At 26.8% G+C, this 13,048-nt stretch overlaps 2 protein-coding genes across 3 annotated transcripts in view; one reads left to right on the plus strand and one right to left on the minus strand.

Annotated features, from left to right (window-relative positions):
* LOC111034264 (PR domain zinc finger protein 10-like) overlaps positions 1-13,048 on the plus strand; it is a 58,536-nt gene that overhangs the window by 7,586 nt on the left and 37,902 nt on the right. The gene's annotated exons all lie outside the window — the stretch shown is intronic.
* On the minus strand, positions 505-4,720 carry LOC111034265. Its single transcript, XM_022315395.1, has 2 exons — positions 4,262-4,720; positions 505-1,350 (listed from the first exon to the last, which is right to left on the minus strand). Exons 1-2 carry the CDS (start codon positions 4,518-4,520, stop codon positions 974-976), a joined length of 636 nt encoding a protein of 211 aa, XP_022171087.1. The 5' UTR covers positions 4,521-4,720; the 3' UTR covers positions 505-973.

Consider the following 13,048-nt stretch of genomic DNA (forward strand, 5'->3'; position numbering starts at 1 on the left):
ACCAGATCAAATGACAAGTCACCCTAAAAGTTGTATTACAATTGGTCACTTATTATCTAGTTCGCTTTTTTTTAAATGTGTGTTAGGTATAAACATACTTAAATTAAAATCGTAATTCATATAATATATGTATTTAACTAGAAAGATAGTAATAAATAAAACATATAACAAGGACTTGAGTTAAACTGTATGAATTGATAAAAATCATTAAATTTTTTTACCAATATAACTGTACAATACAATATTAGGCATATTTATGGTTAATAATTTAAAATAATTATGTATAAAATAATGAATAAGGTAATATGATTGTATATTATACAAAGACTAGTTTTGTCAAAACATTATGAATACAATATTATTCTGATAAAAGTAATTTTCACAACTCAATGGAAATCATACAATTAAATAAATACATTTTTAACAATAAATATTCTTCTTCTTTTACTAGCATTATTACTCTTTAAGAGTTTTTGCTGCCATCAAGATCTGCCTCAATAAATAAATAAATAAATAAATAAATAAATAAATAAATAATAATATTAAGTAATAAATTATCGCTATGACGCTAAAACAAAGAATAATTACATTGTTTTGACGATGATTTAAATACAGTAATATTTACAGCATTTTGAGTTAAAACAAATCAAAAAAATATTAAGAAGTATGTGTAAAGAACGCGGGCGTTTTGTCGATGCATAGGTACGCCTTACAAGTTTTATATCCAATCATCGATGATAAGCAAGCTGATTATTAAGGGTATTAACTATTAAGTGGGAGGGGGGGGGGAGCTAACATTTGTGAATCCGCCCCCAAGCATCTTCGACCGCCCAAGATCGGAGCCGCCGCGTTGTGACAAAAAATAAATATAGTAAAAACATGTAGAAATTATATTAAATAAATGTTGTAATTGTCTATGAAGTCGATTGGATGGCTATAAAACTGACCGGTGTCGGATCGTAGTGTTGGTGCGTTATCGTTTGTAGTATGACACCCCTTTCAACTTATGATCATGGACAGCAGATTCCAGAACGTAGGGTGAATGTTCATGGTGCTCAGGAGGTGAGTCGACGACTACGTCGTGACTGTGAACTGACGGAGAGTTCTTGATGTAATACTTGTCCTTGGTGTACTTGACGAACGGCTGTGCGTGGTGGTGGGCTGACTTGTAGCTATGATGGTTGTGGTGTGGGGGTGTCTTGAATAATGCGTAGAGTAGCAACATTTTTCCGATGACTGTGGAGAGCACCGATAACACAATCAGTAACGAGATTTTTGTCATCATAACGCCCAACGCTCCGGCGAACAATGTTCCGGCCGTGGCTAAATAGCTTTTGATATCTCTGCTCTCTGCAATCGAAAACAATATATTATACTCAGTTAATGCCGTCTTCGCTGCCTAGCTTGGGGATAGTGATTGATGGCGTGAGGTGATTGGTTTTTTCGATATTAAGTAAAAATATAAAGTTTTATTTTATGTAGGTACTTTTATGTTACTTTAAGCTAAGGATTTGAATGCGCTAATATCGTGTACTATTATGCATTACTTTTAAAAGCCTATAAGGTGTCTGATAATATTTTTACTATCTAGTTGATGAGATAGGTAAATTCACTTTATTTATTTCATTCTTTGTGATTAAAGAAATAAAGCCTCCGCGGTATCTGTGGCCATTGGTCTGACAGTGGTTTAAATTATTGCTTAATTATATTGTAAACTTATTCTAATACTTGCTTAAACTATAAGGTTTTTTTAAATACTTAATTGAATTATGAAAAGCGTTTGAATTGGGATTTTGTTGGATAGTCTCCTGTGCGGATTCTTCCTTTGAGAGAGGTAATTTGCTTTAATATTCAAGCAAACAACACAGAATTGGTTTTACTACGCTTAATTAAGGTGTGTCGTACGTCTGTAAGACGTGTGTGAGTGTATGCCGACTTTTAACACGCGTATTAATTAAAGCCAATTAAAAGAAATAGTATTGTGCTGTTTTCTAAAATTAAAAAAATATTCTAATTTTATTAAAGTCTATATTTATAGATGGAGATAATTGTTCAATAACATAAATATGTAAATTGTTACCATATATGTTATCAAATTTAAAAATATGATACACGATAACTACCTTTTTAGGACAATTATTAATATTCGTAAATGACATAATAAATACATTTTGTGAAAATTTGTATTTTTAAAACCTTATTCTAGCCAAGGTGTATTTTGTTATAAGTAATTAAAGAATCCAATCAAACGTTATGTCCGTCATGAATAATTATTTCCATTTTAATTACACACTCTTAGTAACTAAGCGATTCAGTCATCAAAGTATATCTTTGTTAAAACGTATAAATGAATGTAATAATTACGGTAATTAAAGCTGAGAAGTGGAATAATACTTATACATTTCCTATTGTATACACAAATGTTCAAAAACATTTATGCCATATCCGTGTTAACAATACATACAATATACATATTGTTATACATAATTCTATAAATGTAATTACTTTAAACTTCCTTTATAAATATACATAGTAAAATATTGTGTACAATTTATATTTATTATTTTTAAAACAGGTACCTACTTTTATATTTTTGAAATTTACTAATACTATATCGTTTTATTAAGATACTGATTACCTCTTTATCACAAATAGCTAGACTAAGCATACCAACGATATCAATTTTTTAGTAATATTTTCTAAAATTCGTAGCGGTTGAAAAATTATATTTAATAATATATTTTTTATTTGTAGCGATGCTGCAAAATGCCTAGATTTTGTATTACATAATAATATACCATCACTTTATTTTAGAAAATATCATTTTTAATTGATTAAGGGTGTTGGGGCTACTGGTAAGTATAATGGTCATCTAATAGTGCAGTTTTTTTCCACGAAAGCCTATTCAAATAGTTAAAAAATAATATAATACATAATATTATTGATCTCGGTATAAATTTAACAAATTATAGTTGTTATATGCCATTACTCGTTCCCATAATTAATTTAACAGAATATTTTTAAAATGTTAGGTTTACAATACGATTGTGGTTATATTATCTACATGTATCAATAATCAACTTGTCATGTTTAAATTTCAAATTAATGATGATTAATTGCAATTTCAACTAAAATAATTGTGAAATTGCTTTTTATCATGTATGATATGATTTAATTTTTACTTATAATATATAGTACGAGAGTTTTTATAAAATGTATGTAATTAATTTCTCCCATACCTATAAAATAATAATAAAATACTGAAACAAGTAGATATATTAATTTTTTTTACTGAATATATTATTTGTTTTAAATTGAAATTTATGTTTTTTTGTGAGCATAAGACGTTTTTAAGTAAATAAAAACTTTATATTTTTCGAGACCTATATAAGACCTGTTATTAAGATATTGCTATTCTGTAAACTAAGAAAACAAGTATTATCTATCAAAATTATAAATTACCATATCTATTGCAGAGGACAGGTTTGTACCTTTTGTATCAAGCATTAATAATTTAAATATCCATATATCAACCATTAAAAGACATCGGCCCAGGAAGAGTATTAATTTGGATACAGTTTTATGATTTTTTATGAATCAAAAATAATTATGATATACATAATCTATAAATGCATTTTTTGATTGATGTTACATTATTTTTTAATTGATATTGATAACATTTTTTCTGGGTTATTATATACATTTATATTTGCTTATTTAAAATTAATGGGGACATAATACAGATTGAACAGATTTTTTTGTTTCTTATCAATTGTGTCTTTTGCATAGTATATCTTTATGTTAAATTAAAAAATGATTTTAAATGTTATCATTATAACTAGGACTAAAAATATTAAGTTTTTGACAAAATTGATTGTTATTGTAATTTAAAAATGAACATTTGTAGACTTGAAATTTTCAGCTAAAATGTATATTAGTATCTTCTGGACCCGGTATAATTTTCAAAATATAATTTATGTATATAAATTTAAAATTTGCCTCCTTTGTGCTCTCTTGGAATTTTCAAGTAAAAAGCTGGAAGACGTAATACAAGGTCCATCATATGTTGTTCTTACCGCGATTGAAAAATTAGTACCTACCTAATCATATTTTTTTTATTAGCGTTTAAATTTCAAATTTTGATAAAATTCTTCAGTAAAAAAAAAAAAATATTGTTAAGATTTATTTGATTTTGTACAATCTTGAAAATCTTAGTTTTTGTTAAGGCAAAATATTACGATTTCATATAGTTCAGACTTACGTAGTTGGTGCTTTGCACAAAATCCTGGCGAGTACGAGCATAATGTGGGTGTTACGTAATCTTTGATGAACCTGGCGGCTACGGCAGTCACGTTGACTTTAATTCCTTCGTCGTCCGGGACGACGTTTTGCTGCTGTACGTTCGTTACCAATACCTCCTCTGACTGTTGTAAGCTAGCTTCCGCTTCCGCGGTCGCTGTAGCTAAACTCGAAATCGCGAGACACACCATTGTGATCGTTATCACTATACGCATAATCATCGTTGCTATTTATATTATCACTAACGCACCTTTATTTTATTTATAATGTTTATATCGTTTACCGATTAGCTAGGTATGTATTATAATATGTGTCCTTACGATGTATATTTTATTGACTAGAGCAAAGTAACAACACCGTACGCGATCGCGTTCACGTACAGAATGACTGTTTGGTCGTCGTACCCTACGAATGCCATTTGGATTTTGCCCGCTGATTTTTAATTTCAAAAACAGGCTTAACTGGTTTCATGTACCCGGGACGTGTAGCGTTTCCGTCTGCTCCTCGCGTATCATCTGGAAATACAGTTTATCTGGGTCACACAGCTCCCGGCCCTACGCCATCCTGCACCACCACCCACCGCATATGTGCTGTTCGCAACAATCCAGATGCAGGCCGGTGACGCGTTATGTCTAATTTAGGCCTCTGGTGGTTTTTACTTACATTAGAAACGTTTTTGAAAAAAAAAACTATTTTCTCCGAGTGACCTTGGTTGTAGGAGGACGGGGGGGGGGGGGGGTGGAGAAGATCTAAGTTGAATCATTTCTCCTTACCCATATTCACCGGTGGTTAATATATTACTTCCATGTGATCCAATACGCGTTTGATTTCAAACTTTCGATTGGTGTACTCCCTTTCCCCCCACATAGGTATTCACCTACAGATTCAACGAATCACAACTATTTTTTTACTATTGTTCTATACTCTAATTTTTGATCCCCAAAATGATCGAGTCATAAATCAGCATCTTGCTTGTACCATAATTCATTTTAAATGGTTTATACTATTTCATAAAAAAAAATATTTTTATTTGAATTTCACATACAAATAATATGTGTAAACTATTTATGTACTGACAATTACAATTTCAGTAGTTATGCATTTTATGGGCAAAAATCGAAGTCTGAAAATTAAGTTACCATGAAAGTCATGACTGACGTAAAATTTAACTAATGTCGAAAAGGTTTTTCATTTTAATAGTTTAAACATCACATTATTCTTTAAACAGATACAAGTTACATTTTATTTTATTTTTTCTTAACATGGTAGTATGTATATATTTCACAGGTTAACACGTAATTATTGTATTATTGCATCCTGTAGATATACATTTGTGATTTTGGTGCGTAATGTAGATTTTCATTTTCTATGAAATTATTTCAACTCTCTTTTTTGCTTTGTTTGTTAAGGGTTTTAATTTACTTTGAAGAATTAATTAAAATGGAGAGTATCATGCCACTATACATGTATGTATACCGTATAGTACCTTTATTAGTTAATTTTAAACATAAAAATGTGTAGCCTCAAAAATAATTGTTAGAATAACTGTGTCTAATATAATATCATAGTATTAATTAGCGAGATTTATCAAACGTCACACGGTCCATTTACATGCAATATTAACGTGCGCATTAAGATGTTTGTGTGAGCAATAATGTGAGCAAAAAACTAATTTTTATTTATTATTTTTATTTTAGGCAATTGCTAGACATCGTTATTTTATAAACATAATATATAATATAATATAGTATATTATGTATTTTAAACATTTTATTTTCTATTTCAAAAACAGTATTTGATCAAATAAATGTTTATGGATATACAACTAGTTATTTTATTAAAAAAAATTGATTTTATAGTTTTATATCACTTTGTTTTCATTATTGCATTGTGCATAACGATTTTTGTGTCATAGGTTTAACACCCTAAGTTTTATTATTTTTTTTTTGTTTTATATTTAATATACTCTGGTGCTAAAATATTTAACTCATGAATGCTCTTTTATTGAATAAAACATCGCATAATAGTTAAAAAGTTATATACATTTTTTAATTATATGTATTATTGAATATAAACTGTTCATACATAATAATGCTGCAACGTTTAAGATTAAAATAAATTGTTAAAAAGTTAAAATGTTTTTAAGCATTCTTATTTCTTTTTCTATTTTTAATTTCAACTCATTAAATGTCTTCTAAAGTTATTTTGATGCTATGGTTATCTTTCATTTATAATATTATCTACAATTTTAAGTACTGCATCTTGACTGATAGTACCATTATTACTTTTGTTGTTATTAAAGATGACTAAGTTGTTTGAAGTCTATATGTATCAGTTAAAAGGAATTATCTACGAGTATATGCTCAAATCATTAAAATAGTGTATTAATTTTTTTAAATACTTCGATTTTTTTTTAACCCACTTGATTAATGAAAATGTAAATGTATCTTATAAAACTGTGTTTGATTAAAATTGTTCTATACAAATTAAGTTTAATATAAATTGCAAAGGTTCTTTAAAACAATTTAAAAGAAAATAGTTTTTTATTACGACAGTTCAAAAGCAATCTCTTATGTCTGCAGTGTTTAGTTATTGAACAACTGTAATTTATATTTTAGTCGAATACTAGATTTTGTGCGTTTCATATTATATTTTCTTTTACATACGTTCGGCTCATATGTCTTATGACTTTTTTTGTAGTATTTGATACTTTTAGTTTATGTCTCACATTATAGTGATACTTCATAGATAGAGTTTCAATACAGAAAATAATCTAGAAAGTAAGTTTTCTTCGTAATGTAATTCGATAGTCTATTAAATCAATAGTGTCAAAGATTTTTTACTACCGAAGTACACAAATTTGTATTTTATAAGAACAAATATATTGAGTTATTATATAGTTTGTATCCTCAAAATAAAGATTATTTTTTATAGGTGATTTTTTGAATTTCTTATTAATTCGTAAAAAGATATGACACATATGTATAGACGAGTAAGATTTTTTTAACAAAATATTGATGTAATTTTTAGTCATTTTTAAATGTTTTAACTCTGACGTTCAAATTAAAAATAATAATACATCAGCTGCAATATCAGTATTTCGTGGATTGGCCGGCGACTGCCCCCTTGTTATAATTACAGTTTTACTATAATTTATAATAATTATACATATTAATATTATTTATTATTTTTTACGAGCTATAAGAAAAAAACGGTGTCTTGAACCTTGTTTATGATCTAGGAACTTTCGGTCGGTATGTTTTAGGAACTTAGTTCAGAAGACGCTTCTCCTTTAACATTTAATGCTATAATATTTATTTAATTTAATTCAATTTGAAAAATGATACATTTTTTTTCAAGTGGGTAATTATAAATTCAGTGCATCAATTTATTTTCAGTAATTTATGTGGCATAACCAATTGTAATATCTAAATCACTGTATTTGATAGGTTGGTTATTTTAATAACGATATTGGTAGAATTGTATTTATTTTTCCTTGAAAACAGTACCAAAAAGTATTAAAAAAGTACTTACATTTTAAATTAAGCATATGGTTAATTTTAAACTTGGTTTCTATGTAGGTTTATGTGTTGTTTTTTATTTTATCTGGATGAATCTAAACAGAAAAAGTCTTAAAACTTTAAAGTTCTAGTTATTGAAAATCAAGTTGTGTACAGAAAATTCAATTTAAATTGTGATTTACATTTACTGACTTGTTTCAACAAGTTCTAACTTTGTATTTAAAGGACGTCATACCCGTATGTGTTGTCTCCGACTTACAAGTGAGCAACATAGCAAATTGTACGCTCAGCAGATCACGTTTAGCTCCGTTTGTTTTAAAATTAGAGTGGATCGACTTTTTATAAAATTTAAAGTTAATATTGTTATTTAGACGACCTCATGAGCTTTTTATTATATTTTAATTTTGAAGCGAGTTAATAGTATTTTAAGATGTTCAAACAATTTACAATTTTAAAATACGTTGAACTCGCTTCAAAATTAAAACACAATAAACAACTAATTAGGTCATTGAAATAATAATCTTACTTTTAAATTTTACAAGACATCAGCCTTAAAAATATCAATAGTATAATTTTTTATTGAGTATATATTGTATGTAGGTACCTGGTACATGCATCTGCAGAAGTAGAAAGTAGAAATACAATATTAGAAGGCTATAATTATACATATATTACATAACACTTGTTGATTTCCAAAAAATCAAATTTTTTATTTGAAAGCCATTCTGAGGATCAATATTATATTAAACATGTGAGTATATAATTTAAATAAATTATTTTAAACTATATTTTAAGAGATACTTTATTATATTATTAGTAGAATTAATGTACCTACTTATATGTGTGGACTAAATTAAATTTGATTACTCCTGTGTAAATATTTTTATAATATTGTTTAAATAGGCTGCTTTATAATTTTCTCTTCATAAAATAGGCATTATAATTATTTCAATAAGTTTAAATGCTTAAACGTAATTTTATTTTTGTATCTATTTATACGTAAAATGTTTGATATTTAATTAAAAGTGTATTCACTCAGCCGCTTAGAAGTGATTGAAAAACAATTATATTTTGTTGTATTCAGATAAATATTATATACAATTGCACTTTAAAAGGTTAAGTTCATACTAAATATGGAAATTCGGTTATTGCATATTTGTACTATTATTTATTGTTTTAAGTAGGTAATTTGTGAATTTGGATTTTTAATTTCTGTAACACGGTTGCCTATTAGTCTTTACAACTCTTGATAAAATGTATTCAAAGTATTTCTTGTTTGAGTACATTAAACACTAAGACCACAAGAATTCAGACTACTTTAACTAAGTGTCCAACTTTAATTTTATTAACTCTAGGTTTTTTATGTTTAATATTCGGGAGCTCGGAGATCCCTTAAAAGTAATAATCAACAATATATATGGACGATATATTTTTTTAAATTTCCTATCTAATCTTAAGATCAATAAAAAAAAAAAAAAATTAAATAATAAAAACATTTTTATAATTTCCCAATTATATGTGACTCAAAATAAGAAATTTGTGAAAGTTATAAATATTTTGTTAAACTATGGATATGATTATAATATAACATAATATCATATAAATTAGGTATTTAAATGTATTCAATTTATTTTGATTTAGTGTTTACTGTGTACCGGTACGTGCATGCATAGTAACATATTACCTGTAAACCATGTAAAACTAGTTAGTTAGGCCATTAGGCGATTATTATCGGGCAACTTGTAAGACACATCTTCTTTGTAAATGGCGGAGTTCAAAAAAAAAATTATTTATGTATTAAGTTTGAAAAAAATTTAATATTATAATTTAATATAAAAATAAAAATTAATTTTTGACTTACAAATTCTAAATTTTTAATAAAATACTAATTGAATATTATTTATTAGTAGGTATTGAAAGTATAGGTATACCTAGGTAAGAGTAAGGACAGATAAACTAATCTATATCCACGGTTTATTGATATTTATTTACTATATTATGTTTCATATTGATTATTGATTAATAATAATAAGGTTAGGTTTCGATGGTTTCTCGATTATTGTTAAGGGGAAATGCCGGAGATCATGCATTCAATAAATTTCCTGGATTTTTTTTGGTAATTGTATACAATTCCGGGCCATAATTTTTACATTACTCGTCTACTTTGGGCGATTATATAAATTTTTGGAAAATTTTATTTGATGCTCAAATTTTTAAATTTATCCGTAACACACAAAATGTCACGCCAAGTTTGTCTTTGGCGATTATTTTTTTCCAATGGTTACTATAAGAGCAGCTTTTATTATTTTAATTTATAGTTTATTTGGTTTTCCCTAACTAAAAAAAATTTAAAAAATAATACAATTTTTAATAAAAAAAAATAATCTAATTACTAATGCACTTAATGTTTTCAAATAATAAGAACTAACCGAGGATGTCGCATATAGTAGGTTTTGAGTGTATTTCTTTGTTATTGACTATAGGCCGCTGTTACAGAATCATTTCATGCAAAAATCGATTTTAAGTCCAAATTTGCAACTGTTTCTAAGAATATTGTGTGTAATTTATTTATACTACTATTAGTAATTTATTTGCCTATTAGTAATACGGTAGGTTAATCTAATTGTTACCTAAAACATTACTTTTATTATATTATTGATTATTACAATGTTATATCATATATTATTGCTATTAGTAAATATCGAAATTGTGTGAACAGCTTTGTGATAAAAATAGCTTAAAATTAGTCGATTTACTATTTCAATTTTATTACCTACGTATAGAAAATAGTCATGTGTGTAATGGCGAAAAATGCGTAGTTAATTTGAGTACGTTGTGTAAATAATGCAATACATTATTGGCTCTACTTACTGTTTGCTACGGATACAATTTGATTATGGAAGTTGAAACGTATTCCAGATCATGTTATGTATTGAATAAACATTATAGTTCAACTAAAATAATTATTAGTTTCTGATATCAAATGAGTGTACCTGATTCGTACTAGTATTGGATAGCTATTCGATTAAAACAATTTTAAAATATGTTCCATACAATTTATACAACTATTGTCATAAATTAAGTTTAAATTTTCTTTGTACATAATTATTAATTAGTAACAATACTACTAATTTGTACAGTATATAATTATAATATTGATATGATTGCCGTTATCAAATACGAGAAATACTGAAGATATACAATTATATCTGAGATAGGTGGTTTTATACTAGACAAGTTTGGGTGAAATTTATATCTAATTGAAATTCGTAAATTAAAAGTCTTATACATTTTAGATTCTGAGCAGAGCGATGAATGTATTGATTTTACAATGATATGTGTTTTTATATATATTTTTTTTATGTCTGTCATCATTGTTTGGAGCAGTAAAAGTGCTTCCAAACAAAATTTTTCAATAGCAACTTTTCTATTAGGAAAGTGAATCTAGTTGGACCATTCGGGAGGTCAAAATTAAAAATTCACAATAGTTAAAGGCAACAGGAAAAACAAACAAAAAATTAAGGAAAAACGGGAATTTTCAGGCAAAGTCAGTTTAGAAAAAAATAGAATTTAGTTTTTATAGTAACTCTAAAAAATTTAGAGTTTAAGAATTTAGAATTTACACAAAATTCATAAAAATCATAAAAATTAGCAAATTGTTTTGAGTTCGAAATTTATAAACAATTTTCTTTTCATATCTAAGTTTTAAAAATGTAATACAAAATTCCTTAGAAGTTTGTCTACCTTTATGGGAAAAAAAATATCTACTGGAAAGTCATATTAAATACATTTTTATGAAGTTGAAATTGTTAATATAAGATATTCACTCGATTTCTCATGTAGCGAGATTCTGTTATTTTGTTGTAATTCAAAAACGAATTACTGTAGACACTTGAAATTTACACCATATGTTTATTTCATCAATTCATATGATATACACATATATCCATATTTTGACTCGTTTTAAGCTATTAAGTCCGTCGGACTTTTTCAATTTTCATTTTTTTCTATAAATGTAAATACAATTTTATTAGTTGGGTCAAAAATCATGAAAATTTAATACAAGACTCTTGATATATTATGACAATACCAGTTAAAAAATATTTAAAATACATATGCACGATTTTTTTTTATGAGGATTTAAAATTCAAATTTTGACTATGTTTATCAAATTGAAAATTGAAAATGATTTTGTAGTTAAAAATGTATAGCTAAGGATTGAAAAATTAGAGCGAGATTGCACTGAGAAGTTTTTTTCCATAACTAAAAAATTTATAAGCACAATTATTTTTTATAGACATTTTTAGTTAAAATTCGAACAAAATTACATATTAACACAAAGAATAACGTTTGTCATTTTGTTGTAATTCGATTCTAAAAACTGCCCAATTTTGCATAAGTATGTTTAATATTTTTCCAGCATCTCTGATAATTTAAGAATTATATTATGAATAATATTAATTCAACTTACTGTCTACCGTATTAATAAGTAATTGACTGATAGAAACATCACGTCCCGTATCCGCTCAGAAACGTTTTTTGTATACAATGATATTAATATCATTGAATTCAAATTTAATACCGTCCGTAATGGACCTTCTAGACATCTAATGTACAGCAGAGCAAGGGCGCCCATCTGTCAAAACCTAGGAGGGTGACAATCATAAAATAAACAACCAAAAAATTAAAAATCAAACAAATTTATTTTATTAAATAATGAAACAAATATACGTTTACTATATTTGAATAAAAATAACATTTTAAAACATAAACTGTAAATTGCGTTTTTTCAAACCAAATTGTTCAATAACTTTTTCAACAAAATTAATGTCGTGATGAACTTTATGACTATGAACACTGAGCATACACAGTCCATCCAACCTATTTTCTCCCATAGTGTTTCTTGTCCAAGTTTTTACACGTCTTAATGTGCTGAATGACCTCTCAACCGTGCATGTTGTAGGCGGAATTGTTAAAAAGATGATAAGACATTTTTTTACTTCTGGGAAAAAATCACATTCGTTTTTTAGAAGATAAGAAATATTAATATTTTCCAGCTCTTTTGAATTTATTTTATTTGATTTATTTTCCCAATAACTGTACCAAGCTGATCCGCAAAGTATTAAATTTTCAATTTGAAAATAATTTTGAACTTCTTCAAGTATAAGATTAAATGTTTTTTTGTCAATTTGGATCATTTCAGATGGAATAAATGCACCCAACTTGAA

Source organism: Myzus persicae, unplaced genomic scaffold (assembly GCF_001856785.1).
Source record: "Myzus persicae strain clone G006 unplaced genomic scaffold, MPER_G0061.0, whole genome shotgun sequence".
Lineage (NCBI taxonomy): Eukaryota > Metazoa > Arthropoda > Insecta > Hemiptera > Aphididae > Myzus > Myzus persicae.